Source organism: Cynocephalus volans, chromosome 1, assembly GCF_027409185.1.
Source record: "Cynocephalus volans isolate mCynVol1 chromosome 1, mCynVol1.pri, whole genome shotgun sequence".
NCBI classification, from domain to species: Eukaryota; Metazoa; Chordata; class Mammalia; order Dermoptera; family Cynocephalidae; genus Cynocephalus; species Cynocephalus volans.
The window spans coordinates 288338735-288353642 of NC_084460.1; the positions used below are offsets into that span (position 1 = coordinate 288338735).

The 14908-nt window shown below is 35.1% G+C and overlaps 1 protein-coding gene across 1 annotated transcript in view; it reads left to right on the forward strand.

Moving 5' to 3' along the window:
- The first annotated feature begins 12500 nt into the window (after positions 1–12500).
- Positions 12501–14908, forward strand: part of NYAP2 (neuronal tyrosine-phosphorylated phosphoinositide-3-kinase adaptor 2) — a 240050-nt gene continuing 237642 nt past the window's right edge. The window contains exon 1 of the mRNA XM_063097781.1: positions 12501–12718. Within this exon, the coding sequence (XP_062953851.1) occupies positions 12501–12718 (218 nt within the window). The remainder of the gene's footprint in view (positions 12719–14908) is intronic.

Sequence of the window (14908 nt, forward strand, 5' to 3'; positions counted from 1 at the left end):
CATTTTCATTTTTTATGTTTTAGTTACTCAGTATTCTGGATCATGGAGTACCCATATCACCATCTGCAGCCACGACCCCTAAATCATATGTGTGACTTCTGTTGACATCTATGGTGTTACAGGCAAAAATCATGAGGAACATATGGTTCTCATTCTACCAAAATTTTCATTTCATATTGTTACCAGAATGCTTAGTAATCCTGATTGGATGGGAAGGAGATTAGCTTTTTCCCTAGTGGAATAATTTCATTGTAACACAGGGGTCGCCTGCCTAAGCTAAACGTGGAAAGAATAATAGAAAGATTACATATTACGGAAAAAAATGGAAAGGCATTTTTTATAAATTACGATATGACATGACTTTAGAAAATACATTTTGATGTATTTGAATAAACTCTTTAAATTTTAGGTAACTAGAATTCTCTATTTCAATTCTCACTTTTCTCATTTGCATCAATTTTATACAAAAAGCACTCTCCACCACCTGGCTGATTCATAGAATAGGAAGCCTTTTCAGGGCTCTGACCCTCCTTGTCATCCAAGTTCACTGAAAGGACCTATTTAACCCTAAAGCATCACTCCATTAGTCAGTGTACTGTAGCAGAGAGAGCCAAACCGCACCCTGACATAAGAACTTCAAAAGAAACATCCAGTCATGATGGATCTTGATGACTGGTGTTCTACTGACACTAGAAACGTCTATTTATTTTATAAAGATACTCAAGAAGTACACCAACACATAACTACAATTTGAGCTTTTTTTTTTTTTTTTTGATCTCTCTGCACCTTATTTTTAATATAAACACTTTCAACTTTAGTATTGTCCAATGCATTTTTCTCTGGGTACTACTAAAAGGAATCGAGGTGAGTTCTGCATTTGCTTCTAAGATTGCTTTAGAAAGTATAGATCTTTTCCTGTTTCATTCAGTGAGACATAAAACAGTAGTTCAGGGGCCCTTCCCGGCCTCAATCCCCAAAGGTGCCATCAATTCCTATACACTAATATGTCTCCGGAGAAGACACTGAGGCCTTGAATGAGGACAGTGTGGAATTGAGAAGATGGGGTTGGTGTAATGGGATGGTTCCCAAACCCTATTCTGTGATTTGGGAGGGGGGATAATAAAAGAAGGAAGGAAGATAGAAAGGAAGAGAGGAGGGGAGAAAGGGAGAGAGGGAAGGAGGGATGGAGGGCAATATTTTTTTTTCCCCTAATGTTAAGAATATTAAATTTAACAAGGCCAACCATTATTATGAATATGTTCTCTCTATTCTTTTGGATAAAAATTCCTTCTACTTTGAACTTTTGAGGTAAAAAACAGCAGGTTCTTTTTATACTTGGTAATAAAATGTCAGCCTCTCTTCATTTTGTTTGAATATTCTGGTGCATAAAATCCAGGTGACTGAGAACCACTGTTTTGGCCAAAGATGGTGAGACCTGCAGTCAGCACAGGGACCTGGGGTCCTAACCCTAATGAGCCAGTGAGTGTGAGGCTGGGAGTAAGTCACTTTACCTCTCTGGGTATTATTTTTCTCATATGTAGAAATAGGCTTTTCACTAGAGTTTGTTTAAGCTCTCTATAGTTCAATATATAGCCATCCAAACCTGCTAAAATTACCAGTCATGATAAAGTATGCTCACTTCCTAGAATGTCTGTCACATAGTTTCTCTATAAAGAGTCTTTTTTACCTTTGGTCATGTGCTGAAAGACAACTTTGGTGAGAATACTTCACTACCGAAAATAATGATACATGAGTAAACTTCTTGATCATAGTGTGGTACTTGAAGTACTTTTCTGCAATGTGCTATTTTTTTTTTTTTTGTAGGACAGAGAGAGAGTTGGGATATGGCCTCTTTTCTTTCCCAATTATATTCCTCTTCCTTGTTTTCATCTATCTAATCTTCCAAAGTGCTTTATAATGTTATACAAATGTCCCATTCCGACCAAAAGGTAGTGGCAGAAAGACCAGAAAAATAAGTGAAGAGCTTTAGTGATGCACTTTAGAACATGTGAAATCAGAAAGCCTGAGAGTAATTTAATGCGATGATTTTATTTCCCCCCAGATACTTTCAAGTTAAAGAAACAAAATTTACAAAATAATAGCACAGTCCCAGATGACATTTAAGAATTAGGAAGGTGAACTTAAGTTTATTATTTTTTATGGTCCGTTGATGCGTGGAAAATTACTTTACATTCAGAAACGCACTTTTCTTAGAAATTAGTTATGAATTTAGATGTTTAGTATAACCCTTGGGAAAATCAGCTTGCAAGCGAAGGTCATTTAGAATAAACGTTATTGGAAAAGAATGTGACAAGAAAGAATCTACAAGTCACTATGAAATAATAAGCACATTTTTCTCTCTTGGAAATGATACGTTAGGTCAAGTTCAGCAGAAGTTTATTGCTTGTTACTTTTACCATACTACAAACTTCACACTTTAAAACATTTGTATTGAACTTTTTACTCTGAGAAAAAGCACATTAGATAAAAACCTAGGACTTGATAATAGATATGTATGCACACATACATAGACTCACACATATATTTTTGTGTATATATGAACACACACACACGTATGTATATATATATATATATAAGTTGTGATATATAACACGCTATATGTATATATATTCAGTAGGGTATAAAGAACAGAATAAGGAGAGTCCTTGGGAAATGTAGGAAATAGAATGAATTTAAATGATTTCAGCAGTGAGTCTATAGGATTTAATGACACACATGCCATAATTATTTTACATCCTATTTTAGTTAAAAAAAAATGTACACTCTGAGTGAGACCTTTGTTCCACATACGTGTGCACTGTGCATGTTCTTTCTAAGTGGGCTAGTTTTGTTCTCATGCCATGGGAGCAGGTGGCATAAAGCTGTTTTGATGAGGTTAAAAGGCTCCTCCCCTCTTCCCCCAAGCAGCAGCCCGAAGTACGTCAGCAGTAATTGTGTGTGTGGCTCGGCTGTGCAGGGAGGATTGAGGCAAAACTGATATCAAATAAGGGTATCAAACTGAGATCTGGATGTTCCATTTAAGTAGTTGCTCATTTTCATTAGCCACGCCAGGGGTGAAAAGCTTATAACTCAAACATCCTCTGTACTAAGAACATTTATTTTTGATGGATTTACATTTTTCTTCTCCATAAAGACTAAATGAATGCTATATAGTGGATATAACTGAAGGGTTTTCTTTATCCTCTCTTCATTTTATTATTTACTAATCAGACTTCATCTCAGTTAGATGAAGGAGAGAGGTTCCGTTGCCTACATGTGAGGCCTTTAATGAGGATGGGAGCCCCCAGGGGGCCGAGATCCAAAGTAGAACGGTGCTGTTTTCGGGTTTCTTGTCATTTCTTCAGTTGCTTTTCCTCCTCCCTTTTCCAATGGGCCTGGTGAGCAGGAACTATCCAAGGTGCTAGAATGCTGGCAGCTTTGCTGTTCAAGGCAGACGGACTGCAGAAACAGAAGAAAGATTACTGCTTATTTCAGAAGGTAGGTTCTTTGTTTCAGAATCCCTGATTAATCAGCAGCAGCATCAACAGACTAAGGCAGCTGGAGAGGAGAGACAGAAGCAGGAAGGGAGGGAGTGAGGGGCAGGGAGGGAGTGGAGAGAGAGAGAGCTGGTTGTCACGGGGGAGGGACGATGCCACAAGCTAGGCTGCTCCAAACCTTCTGCATGTGAGTGGCAATGAGAAAGAGCATCTTTTTGGCGGAAGGGAGACATTCAGAAGGGATGTTCCTCATTTTTTGTTTTCATTTATTTTTGTCTTCACAGAATATAATCAAATGAAGTACCTTAGCCAGCCTGGTGATTGCTTCGGGTCCTGTAATCATCTGTGTAGCAAAGTGAGTAAAATTATTCAATTTCTTCCCTGCTGGACCTGGAAGGAGAGGGGCTGTGTGTTCATCCCCACCCATTAGCTATGCCCTCTTTTCTCTGAATGTCGATTTAAGGAAGCCAACACCGGTCTTCTGCCACTGCATCTTCCTAGCAAACTTTAAAAGCCATTTTACCTGATAGGAAGAACATCAAGAATGCTCTGATATCTAGTGATGAAGAATCTGGGAGTCGACACTTTTCCCATCCAGATACAATGCACTTTAATTGAAGAAAAACTGAGCTGAACTACAAGTCTATTTCTTATGGTGCTGGATTACTTCTACAGAACTGCCCAGAGATCAACTGTGAGAGAGGGCTCTGACAGACACAAGTCACCTTCTGATTATTGCGCTTAGCACTCCCTGGGGACTTAAATTGTGGTATGTATCGCATTTTTCAGATTCTCTAAGCATGCTAATTGAATCCAGCGCTAAATAGATCAAGCCATCTGGTTATGAAATGGCATGGGTTTTAGTTAGGGGTACTTAATGCTGAAGTTTGCATGTCTTATTAGGTGGAGCAGAAATAGAGCCACAGCCAGCAAAGGCATCTAGGGCTTTAGTGAGCCTCAGGCTATTTTTACACCCTTACCCACTTAGTTACATTACCATGGAAATGGTTAAATTATATTTTCATTAGTAAAATAAGCCATGTTGAATTATTAAAAGCATTGAGAATATTTTCCGGGATTTTAATTGGCATTCAAGTTGTGCATCCTAGCTATTTATTCACTATTCCATACCATAAATATTTTACAACAGTCTCTTAGCACATTCGTGTCAGCACTGAGAGCCCAATTTCACATTCTCAGAAAAAAAAGACACTACCAAAAAAAAAAAAAAAAAAATTCAGAACTATCAGACATACACCAAAGCTAAAACTATTTCTTCCTAACTGATTAGACATACACCTCTTTGAGAAATATTTCAAAACCACTCAATACCAGGAAGATTTTATTAGTCTCATCACAATAAGTGCTTTCTATAAAACTTTAGGTGGACTTATTTTACTTGGGACATGTTCTTATTTTGTTGAGATATGTTCATTCTGATTTTTCCAACTACCTAGCAATATTTTAAATACAAGAAAGGTAGGCATTTCATATCTGGAAGGACTATTACATGAAATAATACTGTTCACTCTTATTAGGAAATTCTAAAGTTATTTTGGTGCCACAGAACTGGACTGTTTTTCCTAAATATAGTAACAAAAATAAGGAAACAGAATTGAAGAGGGTACCTGATGTAGTTTTGGTACTTTTAACATCCAGGTAGAGTGGAATAATGAATATAGAGCAAGAGTGAAAATTAACTCCTTTTCTAATTCTTTACATTTTAGACAATATTTCAATTTATTTTATATATTGTCAAATGTTAATTATACAAATTAATGATAAAATGTGAGACACAAATGCAGAAATTATTTTTTAGTTTCTGTGGAAAGTGCAACATATACTAGCCAACTCAGCAAAGAAGGGGACTCTGTGAAGGACATTGACAGGTTAGAAAATTAGTGAAAACAAACCTAAGAAGAATCTTAACAGTTTCACAAGGGGCTATAGAGAAGCCCAAGAACTTGAAGCATCTGTAAAGTTTAGAGGCAGAACAAGTGAAGAATCCTAGAGATAAGAAGGTTGGCTATTGTTTAAAATAAAATAAATATAATAAATAAATCATAGATTCCAGATTCAATTAGATGGTTCTATTGTAGCTCCAGTCAGCAATTTATTAAACTGATTACGTGTACTTTGCAAATACTACCTAGTAAGCATCTGGAACCATTTGGCCCAAGGCTCCAAAAAGTACTTCAGCCACTGGTATTTTGTATGAGTCTCTAATATTGGTGGAAATGTACAACCTCTTTAGGCCATGGGCAAACAGCACCATGACAACCTGGAAGTTGGGGGAAAATATCCGATTCATGTTTATGCTACATTAACATGATTTATGCCTGTTTTACTCATTTTAGGAAAGGAGATAGTAGGGAAAAACTCACTGTAATGTGATCTGCTTTCTGACAAAAAAGCAATCAGTGTCTTTGTAGTCACTTTAGCGAGCTTTCTTGGTTGTAACTTCAACATTTCCCATTTTGGGCAGAACAGCTGCATTTTGATGACACAGAATGAGAAAATGAGCATGACCATTTGTGGGGTTGAGGGTAAGATTTCAAGCATAATTGAAGTGAAATTATAGGACTAATGTTTGAAAGATTGTAAGATTTTATCAGAAAAACAATTTTGACATGGTTTCCATGGGTTATAGGTTATAGCTAAGCTATCTAGTTGATTTGGTCCTATATGAAGTCAGCAAATTTCAGATATTAATTTGCATACATATTTTACATATGTATGTGAAGCCTGTTTGTTTAAATACTTATATTTTCACACACAATGTGTTTTCAAATTGGTCTGAGTACATGCGAAAAATGTAAAAGTTCTTTTTCTCCTGCTGAATGATAGCAAAACAAATAGTCAAAATTGCCTTGGGAAACTTTTATTGGATCAATACTACTGGGAAAAATAGGATTCTCTGTATCAGAGAAGATGCAGTGATCGGAATGGGAGGGAAAATCAAATTTTAATAACTCAAATTCTAATAACTTCCTTGCAGGTGTGGTTTGAAAACCTCAGAAATATACAAAGGGTGGAAACTAGAAAACTTCTCACCTGCAAATAAAATGAAAACATAAATGTGAAGTAAAGGTAAAATATCTAGGCTTTTATCAGGAAATTTATTTCCCTGTATACATTGTGCTCTTCCTGCTTATCACAAATAGCATTATCATAATAGCACAAAATCATATCTTATTCTAGCCATAAGATGATCTTGTAGGGTTAACTGTGATCTAAATTTTAGGAAGCTACTTATGGAACTTCAAGGATGAGGATACTTCAAAAAGTTTGTAGAAAAATAGAATGACAAGATAATACAAATCTTTCTGTGAACTTTTTGAAGTGCCCTCATTTTAGGGAGCAATTCTCTCCTAAACCAGAGCTTTTTCTTCCTCTATCACTCAGTATATAAGGCAAATATCCATATTAATGGGGTTGTCACAACTATATATCTTGGAAAATCAAAGTTTCAGATAAAGAACAGCTCCATTTCAGAAATTCTGGGTGAACACTTGCAGAACAGAAAAAGAAACCAGCTCCTTTGAAGGCTAGTAGACTTCACTCAGATGATACTAGGATGTACATAACTGTTCTTGGTAAAGGGAGGTCCATGGTCCATGGGAAGGCTCTGCCCAACAAGTCAGTGTACACAGTCACCTAAGCAAGTTGTTATGGAGCTAGAGTGTTTGATATCACAATGTGTGAAATTATGTGCATGGAGGAATTCGTCCTGAATTTTAAGCAAAAAGTAAAAATAAAAATAAAAAAGAAGTGCTTAAACATATTTGAGAAGGAGGCTGGTATGAGAAGGAAGCTTGGATGCCTAATATTTATCTGACTCTTTTTGTACCTCTTTTCTTCAACAACAGCTTGTAATTAATCAAAAGCCCTCTACACTGTGAGAAAACTCAATCTTGACACCAATTGGTGCCACATTAAAAACCCTCTGGTAAATTGAGAACACACACAGTTGATACCTTAATTTACAAAAGGAATAATCCGCATAAATGTATGATCTTATTTAAATAAGTTTGCTTATACATATTTCTCAAAAATCCCCACCACCACTTTTTATTTTTAGCTTTAAAACTAAGGATGATATAGTGCCCTAGCTTCTTAAGTTCCCTGAATAAAAAGAACAGCCACAGAAAGAAAAAAATGCTTTTTAAAAATGTTTCTATGGATTGTATTTGGACATAGCTCATGCTTCATGTGTGTATATAATGGATAATATTATTCCAGTCGAAACAATTGTAAAGAAATGTAATGTTACTTTCAGCTCTAGGTTCAGTATTGGTAAGGTACAGTGATGATTTTGCACAAAAGAAACTAAGCAAATGGTCAACTCAATAAAAAGTTAAATGCTGAATGTTTTAAATATGGTAAGAATCCCACCAGTTTAAATTGGTGCTTCTTAGCTGAGTTGGGTGAAATTTTGAATGTTGGGAAGTGTCACAATATTATACAAAATAATCTTTGTGAAGGGTGTGGTCAACTGCTCATATGTCACAAAGTTAAAGAATAAAATAAAGCTGAACGATTAATTATCCAGTTGTATTTAAGCCAATATCTGTTGCTTTCAATAGAATGGCCATGATTCTAGATACAGTAATCTAAACATTAAACAAAAGGCGTCTCTCCTAAATGCAGAATACTGCAGTGCAGGAAGGGCTCATAGTGAAGATGTGAAGTTACCTGTGGATATATAGGGGTTCTCTCTTGGTCATTGTACTTCTGACACAAACTTTGTTTTATTTCTTTTATTTTTTATTGAAACAATTGATTATACATATTTGTGGGGTACAGAATTGACTATCAGTACTTATGTACAATATGTGATGATCAACTCAGGATAATTAGCATATTCATCATTACAAAGCATAATCAATTTTTTTATCCATTAACCAATTTCTCACTGTTGACCTCAAATTCCAAGAAACACACACACACACACACACACACAATCACAATCACAATCTTGAACTACTTAAATCAATACTGTGCATTCTGAAGAAAACACATCTGCCTTTTGAATGAAGACCACGATGCCCGTTTTCAACCAATGGTCTAAGAAAGTGGGGACAGGGGTTGGGGCAAAAACAGCTAATTTGCTTTGAGCAAAAATGGCTGCAGACACATACTAGTTTAGTTAAAAGGGCTACTCATAAGAAAGCAAAAATTCCTGTTTAATCTCTCTCACTCTGTTGTCACAAATATCCCATGCACTAATTAGAGGTTTAATAAGGAAGACTCTCTAACTTGTTGAGATATATCTAAAGGTGCTATCTGGAGAAGAGGGGCTTGTTTGCTCCTTAACAAATAGAATCTTTCAAGATGCCAACTTAGAAATTAGGTGCTCAAGACAAGCCTTTATAAAATACTTGTATATAGGATTGTCATTCAAGAGGTGGAAATAGATTTGATTTATTATCCAACAGTTACAATGCAGTCAAATTTTTGTTGATATAGAACATACTTTATTCAACATCTATCTTAGCCATAAATATAAATTTTTGAAAGACAAACAGATTTATGATTATACTCTTTTGTGGGTTCTCACTACATCTAATTGGTAGCAGTTGTAATGAGGTAGACAATTTACATAAAGTTCACTTTTTTCTAGTGAGGCCATGAATCTATTCACTCGTAGCTCAGTTGCCTGAGAAACACCCTTTGGCTTGGAAGGATGGAGTATGAGGGTTTGAGAGGTCAGATGAGCTCCATTGTCTATATGTCCCAGTTCCCTCATTTCCCAGATGTGGACAATGGAGGAAAAAAGGATAAGTGGCCTGTTCACACGAATTTGGTTGGTGGGCAAATGCATTATCTTCTATCATGACCTTCATTTGCACAACTGTGGTTAATGCACTAAACATTCTGCTCACCTATGTTTCAAAGTAAAATTGTATGTATCAAGAGTTAGGTTATTACTAAACATAATCTCGAGCACAGTCAAGAATTAGGAAAAATATCTAATAGTAATTAATGTTAGTGACTAATAATTATGGTGACATTGATTGAACACATATGCATTTTCCAGCTGAATCCTTGGAACATAAGTCTACTCCAACCACCATTTTTAGAAAATGTGGAAACTGAAGCTTACAGAGGTTAATTAACCAGCTCAAAGTCTTATACCTAGGGGCAACTTAGTTGGGATTTTTAGGCATACTTCTAGACTTGTCATCTGTGCATATCAGGACTGCTTCACAGCCTCCTGTACATCACAAGTTACTTTTTGCATGTAGACAAGTAAACAGAAAGGGTGAGGCTTAAATATTAAGTGTCCAAATCTATTTTTAAAGACTATATATAATGATTGAAAAGTATTCCTTGTTCACCCTCAAAAATAGAGAAAATAAAGCATGGATGACAAATCAGTGAGGAATACCTGAATCAGTGTCCTCGTCACATGGTATCGCAATTATGTACATATTGTGCTCTTATCCTATTGTGGACACATAGAGAGATACAATTCTGTCTTCTTTAGGACCTGGCTTATAACAGGTGCTCAATAAATGCTTGGATAAATGAATAGTTGTAGAATTAAATACTTCTCTAGACTTAGATGATATGAGCATGTGCACAATCGGTCATCCAATTTTCATCACTGTGAAGATTTACTAGATGTCATGGTTGATTTTCATCTCAAAATTTTCATCTCCATTAAAAAATCATAACTTTCCATAGTATAAATATTTTGTAGTATTATTATTTAATATTTTCTCAGAACAAAAATAATTTGAAATCTATGCAATTTGAAAAACCACTTAGGAAGATAATTAATTTTCAGAAGTGAACAATCAGCCTTGTTAACATTCAGAATGTATAAACTGTGTAGGAATTTCTCGTGTCATTTGGCTTAGAGAACAACTTAAGGGAAAAAATTAAAAACCTTTGGGTAACAATGCCTTATACATTGGAGAAATATACAATTTTGCTAGAGGGCAGAGTAGAAGTGATCATCTTCCAGCCTGAGACATTGTCTTCTAGGAACCTTGTAATACTGATTTGGCTTGGTTAACTTTGGTAGAATTAATTGCCATAACGTTATACAGATCTTTTCTTATCCAGGCACACCTAGTGCTGAAGTCCGGTAGAATAGAAGTGAATTCCCAACAGTGACAATGCTTCAGCTCTCTGAGAATCAATTTCTTGTATTTCCCCTCAAAATTGCAACCATTTGTAGCAGTAATTTTCTATTTCTCCATATGTCTACCATTTAAACATCTAATATGATGGACTGATATTAAAATGCAATTCAATTACATTACATAGTTGAAATTAAAAGACCATTTCGTCTGCTAACCCATTAAGGCTTAAAACCAAAGAAAACATAATAAAACTTAACAAAACATCATGAGTCAACAAGCAACTCTATCTAACCTTTAGTTTCCACAATTTCTTAGGCTGGGGAGGAAATCCTTAAGTTCAGGGTGGGTTTCAAGTATGGATTGATTAGCAACTGAAATGCTAATAGACTCTGATAAGAAGTGAAATTTCTGTAGCTACTATCCAGCTTATAAAACATGATTATGATTGGAAAAAAATCAGAATGAAAATGATTTGTAATAGAAAAATGAAGTCTGTGACTTTTACATTAAATAATTGGGCTGATATTTTCGAAATATATTTCTAAGCCTTTTGAAGCAAGGAAAAAATGTAAAGTAATTTGTAACTTTTAAATAGCCATTTTTCTTTTGTTAATTGACTTTGATTTTGATTTTTCAATCTGACTTAATTATATCAGTTTCCTACACTACAGAGAATATGCAATGGAGAATAGTAAGCCTTACTATATTAGAAGAATAAAATACTTATTTTTCATGTAATTAATTTAACTTTGGTTTTATCTGTTATTTTATGAAAGCACAATTTCCCTAACCCCTGGCTTCATTGATTTGGAAATCTCTACTTTGAAGGCATGCTGGTTTTCATAGCCTGCTTGTGTATTCATCATCCATCCATCCATCCATCCATCCATCCATCCACATATATCTGTTTAACATTACCATTACTGCCAATCTTTCTCCCATACTTTTATTATGAAAATATTAGCTAACATTATATGCTTACTATTGTTGAACTCCATTCTAAATTCCTTGCAGTCCTCACATCTCTTAATTTTTCATCACTAGGAGCTGGCATTATTACCATGATTTCGCAGATGAGGGTACAATATACTGGTTGAAAGTCCTATGCTTTTTTTTGCTGTTGATTTGCTTTGATTTGATTTTGGCTTCTTAATAATCCTTTTTGTTTTCATTCCTTCATATAGCAGTGATATAACAGTTGTCACTACTTAAATTACCCAACTGGTCAAAATTAATGTGGTCCTGGTGATCTATGATAGCTCAGTTATAGGATAAAGCCATTACAGAAGACCATTATGGAAAATAATGGAAGGTCAAATAAGGATTATTTCTTAGACAAATTTTATTAGAAAAGTGTCTTTCCTTGACCACTGCTATATTTTGCATGAATAGTTCAGATACATAAATTTTAATTTAAAGTTTTAAGGAAAGCACATATAATACAAAAGTTTTTTTCCAATATGATTATATCATTTTATTTGAAATTGAACAGAAAACTCATTGTGGAAATCAGAAACAAATGAAGATTGGATCTGATGTATCTTATTGGTATAAGACCATATTATTGGGAAAAAAAAACATGACTCTAAAGAACTCCAATGTTTATCTTTGCATACAGTATTTACACCTTCACATCATCTTTCAGGATACAAGAGCTTTGGCCTTTGTCCTGCTCATGCTGCCATGTTGAAGGATCACTTGCTACTCGGCAGCACTATTTAATATTTACTTCAAATACTCTAGTAGTTTGTAATTTCTAACGAGATATTTTCTCCAAATTGATTCTACCATAATCATGGGAGATGTGGGATGACAAAATATTAGGAAAAATAAAGGGCACCTTGCTTTTATACTCATTCTTGATAAAGATATAATGTGTTCTTGCCCTCCAGGAAGTGTGCCTTTTCACATGATATCCTCCAACATGAGTTCTAATCCTGAGGAAGACCCTTTGGATACATTTCTCCAGTATATTGAGGATATGGGCATGAAGGCATACGATGGCTTGGTTATTCAGAACGCATCAGACATCGCCCGAGAGAATGATCGCTTGAGAAATGAAACCAACATGGCCTATTTGAAAGAGAAAAACGAAAAACGCCGAAGACAAGAAGAAGCAATCAAGCGGTAAATATAAGCACAAGCATTCTGAGTTTTGCACACATGACAAAATCTGTGAGTGGCACTAAGGCTGTGATGTTGTCACCTGACCAAGAAGGGGCCTCTCAGGTAGTTAGACTCAATGAGATAATGTGAAAATGGCATCTCAGCTATACCTCCTGCTGACAGGATCCTCACTTCAGTTAACAAAAGTTATTTACTTGTGTGTTGTGCATATGGAGGTACAGATGGGATGGGGAAAGAATTCAGTTTTCTCTAAAGAACATACTCATGCTCAACAACCTCTTGGTAAAAGCATCAAGGAAGACACAAACACTTTAATAGCTAAAGTTTGATGAAAATCCCCACCTTTAATTGTCTTTGTTTATAGTTCTTACCTTAAAATAGAATTCATCTTCTTTCTAGATTATGACCAAGATTCATCAATAATTAGACCTAGCTGAGCCTCTGAAGGCAGGTAGAATCCTCAGTTGTGCTCTCTGTGCAGAATTTGATGTCTATTATATCTCTCTTTTGGTACCAAGTACCCCAGGTTTATTCAAATGAAATTACTTTTATGGTGCAAAACCTACCAGCTATAAGCTGATGAGCTACAGATTGCTGCCTTCCAAATGGAGGTTAACTTTCCTAAGGCACTGACACCAAAAAAAGATACACATCTTTTGATTTTTTGAAAGAAATGTTAGTGTTTTCTTTGTGTGTGTGTTAAAGTGGTACAGGTAGATACATGTTGTGTTTGATGGAGTCCTGTTTCTGCAGTGGAGTCCATTTACTGAATGCAAAAATCCAGAATACAGGAAATTAACTGGCTGGATAACTGAATAATAATACTTTAGATATTTTGATGGTTCATTGGTGAATTTTTCATCTAATCTAGCATTAATACTTTGCTTACTCTGTGAACAATATATTATTAAGAAAAAATATTCTCTTTAGATGAACTATTCTTGCTTTTAAAGAAGCTGGGTAAGGTCACATCACCCTAATCATTTAATGAAGAATAACTTTGTATGAGACAGAGCAAGAGAGAGAGAGATGAGGAAGAATTTTGCAAACAAACAAACAAACAAAAACTAGAAAGAAATATTACAGAAGAATATTTTAAGAGTGTGCTCTTTTTTTCTTTGGACTATTAAATTGGAAATTTATTCTATTACTAGGTGTAAAAATGATTGTAAAATTGCACAGTTGATATATATATTTAAAGAAAATTAATTTGTTCTTGGGGACTATGTTTTTTATTATTTCTACCCAATGTTAATTGGATCACAGATTCCTTTCTAGGGTACACTAAATGCCCTTTCTTAGGACATTTTTTTCTTTCTGTAAAGTATTTCTGAAAAACTTCTGTTTGTATGTGAGCATTTTACTTCAGTTTTATGAATTTTTTAAAATTCAAAACAAAAAGGATAGCCTACACGATTTCTAAAATAACTTCAGCTCTAAAATCTAAAGTTTTCCAAACTTGGCATTAAAATTCATTTTTATTTTATATAAATAAAGTTAACTGCTGAATCACTTGATTAGATTTTACAGAATGCCCAAAGTGTGTGCTATGATTTGAATGTTTGACCCCTACACAGGTCATGTGGAAGTTTGATCCCCAATGTGGCGATGTTGACAGCTGGGGCCTTTAGGAGGTGATTGGATCAGCTTGTGTTGACCCTACCCTCATGAATGAATTAACCCATTAATATGTTAATGATTTAGTGGGTCATTATGGGTGTAGACTGGTGGCTTTATAAGGAGAGCACATGAGTATTCTCTTGTTTAGCCTCTTCTGTGTGATACCCCACATTGTCATGGGACTCTGTAAAGAATTTTCAGGAACAAGAAGGCTGTCAATGCAAACCTCCACTTGGACTTCCCAGCCTCCAAAACTGTAAGAAATAAATTTTCTTTTTTTATAAATTACTCAGTTTCAGGTAATCTGTTATAAGCAACAGGACTGGACTAATACAGTGTGCTTATCACTGTATTACTAGCTTCTATGTTTTATTAACAACCTTCAGTAGGTTTTCGTTGAAAAATCGTAGATATTAAGACAACAAAATGGTTAATTTTTAGGTGGTTTACTGCCAAGTATTCAAAGGGGCATAACCAATAACTCCAAAGAAGTCTAAAGTCTAAGGGGCATGGAGCAGGAATTTAGGTAGTTGGAGACACAGCAAACCTCTGTCATTACATAATAAATGA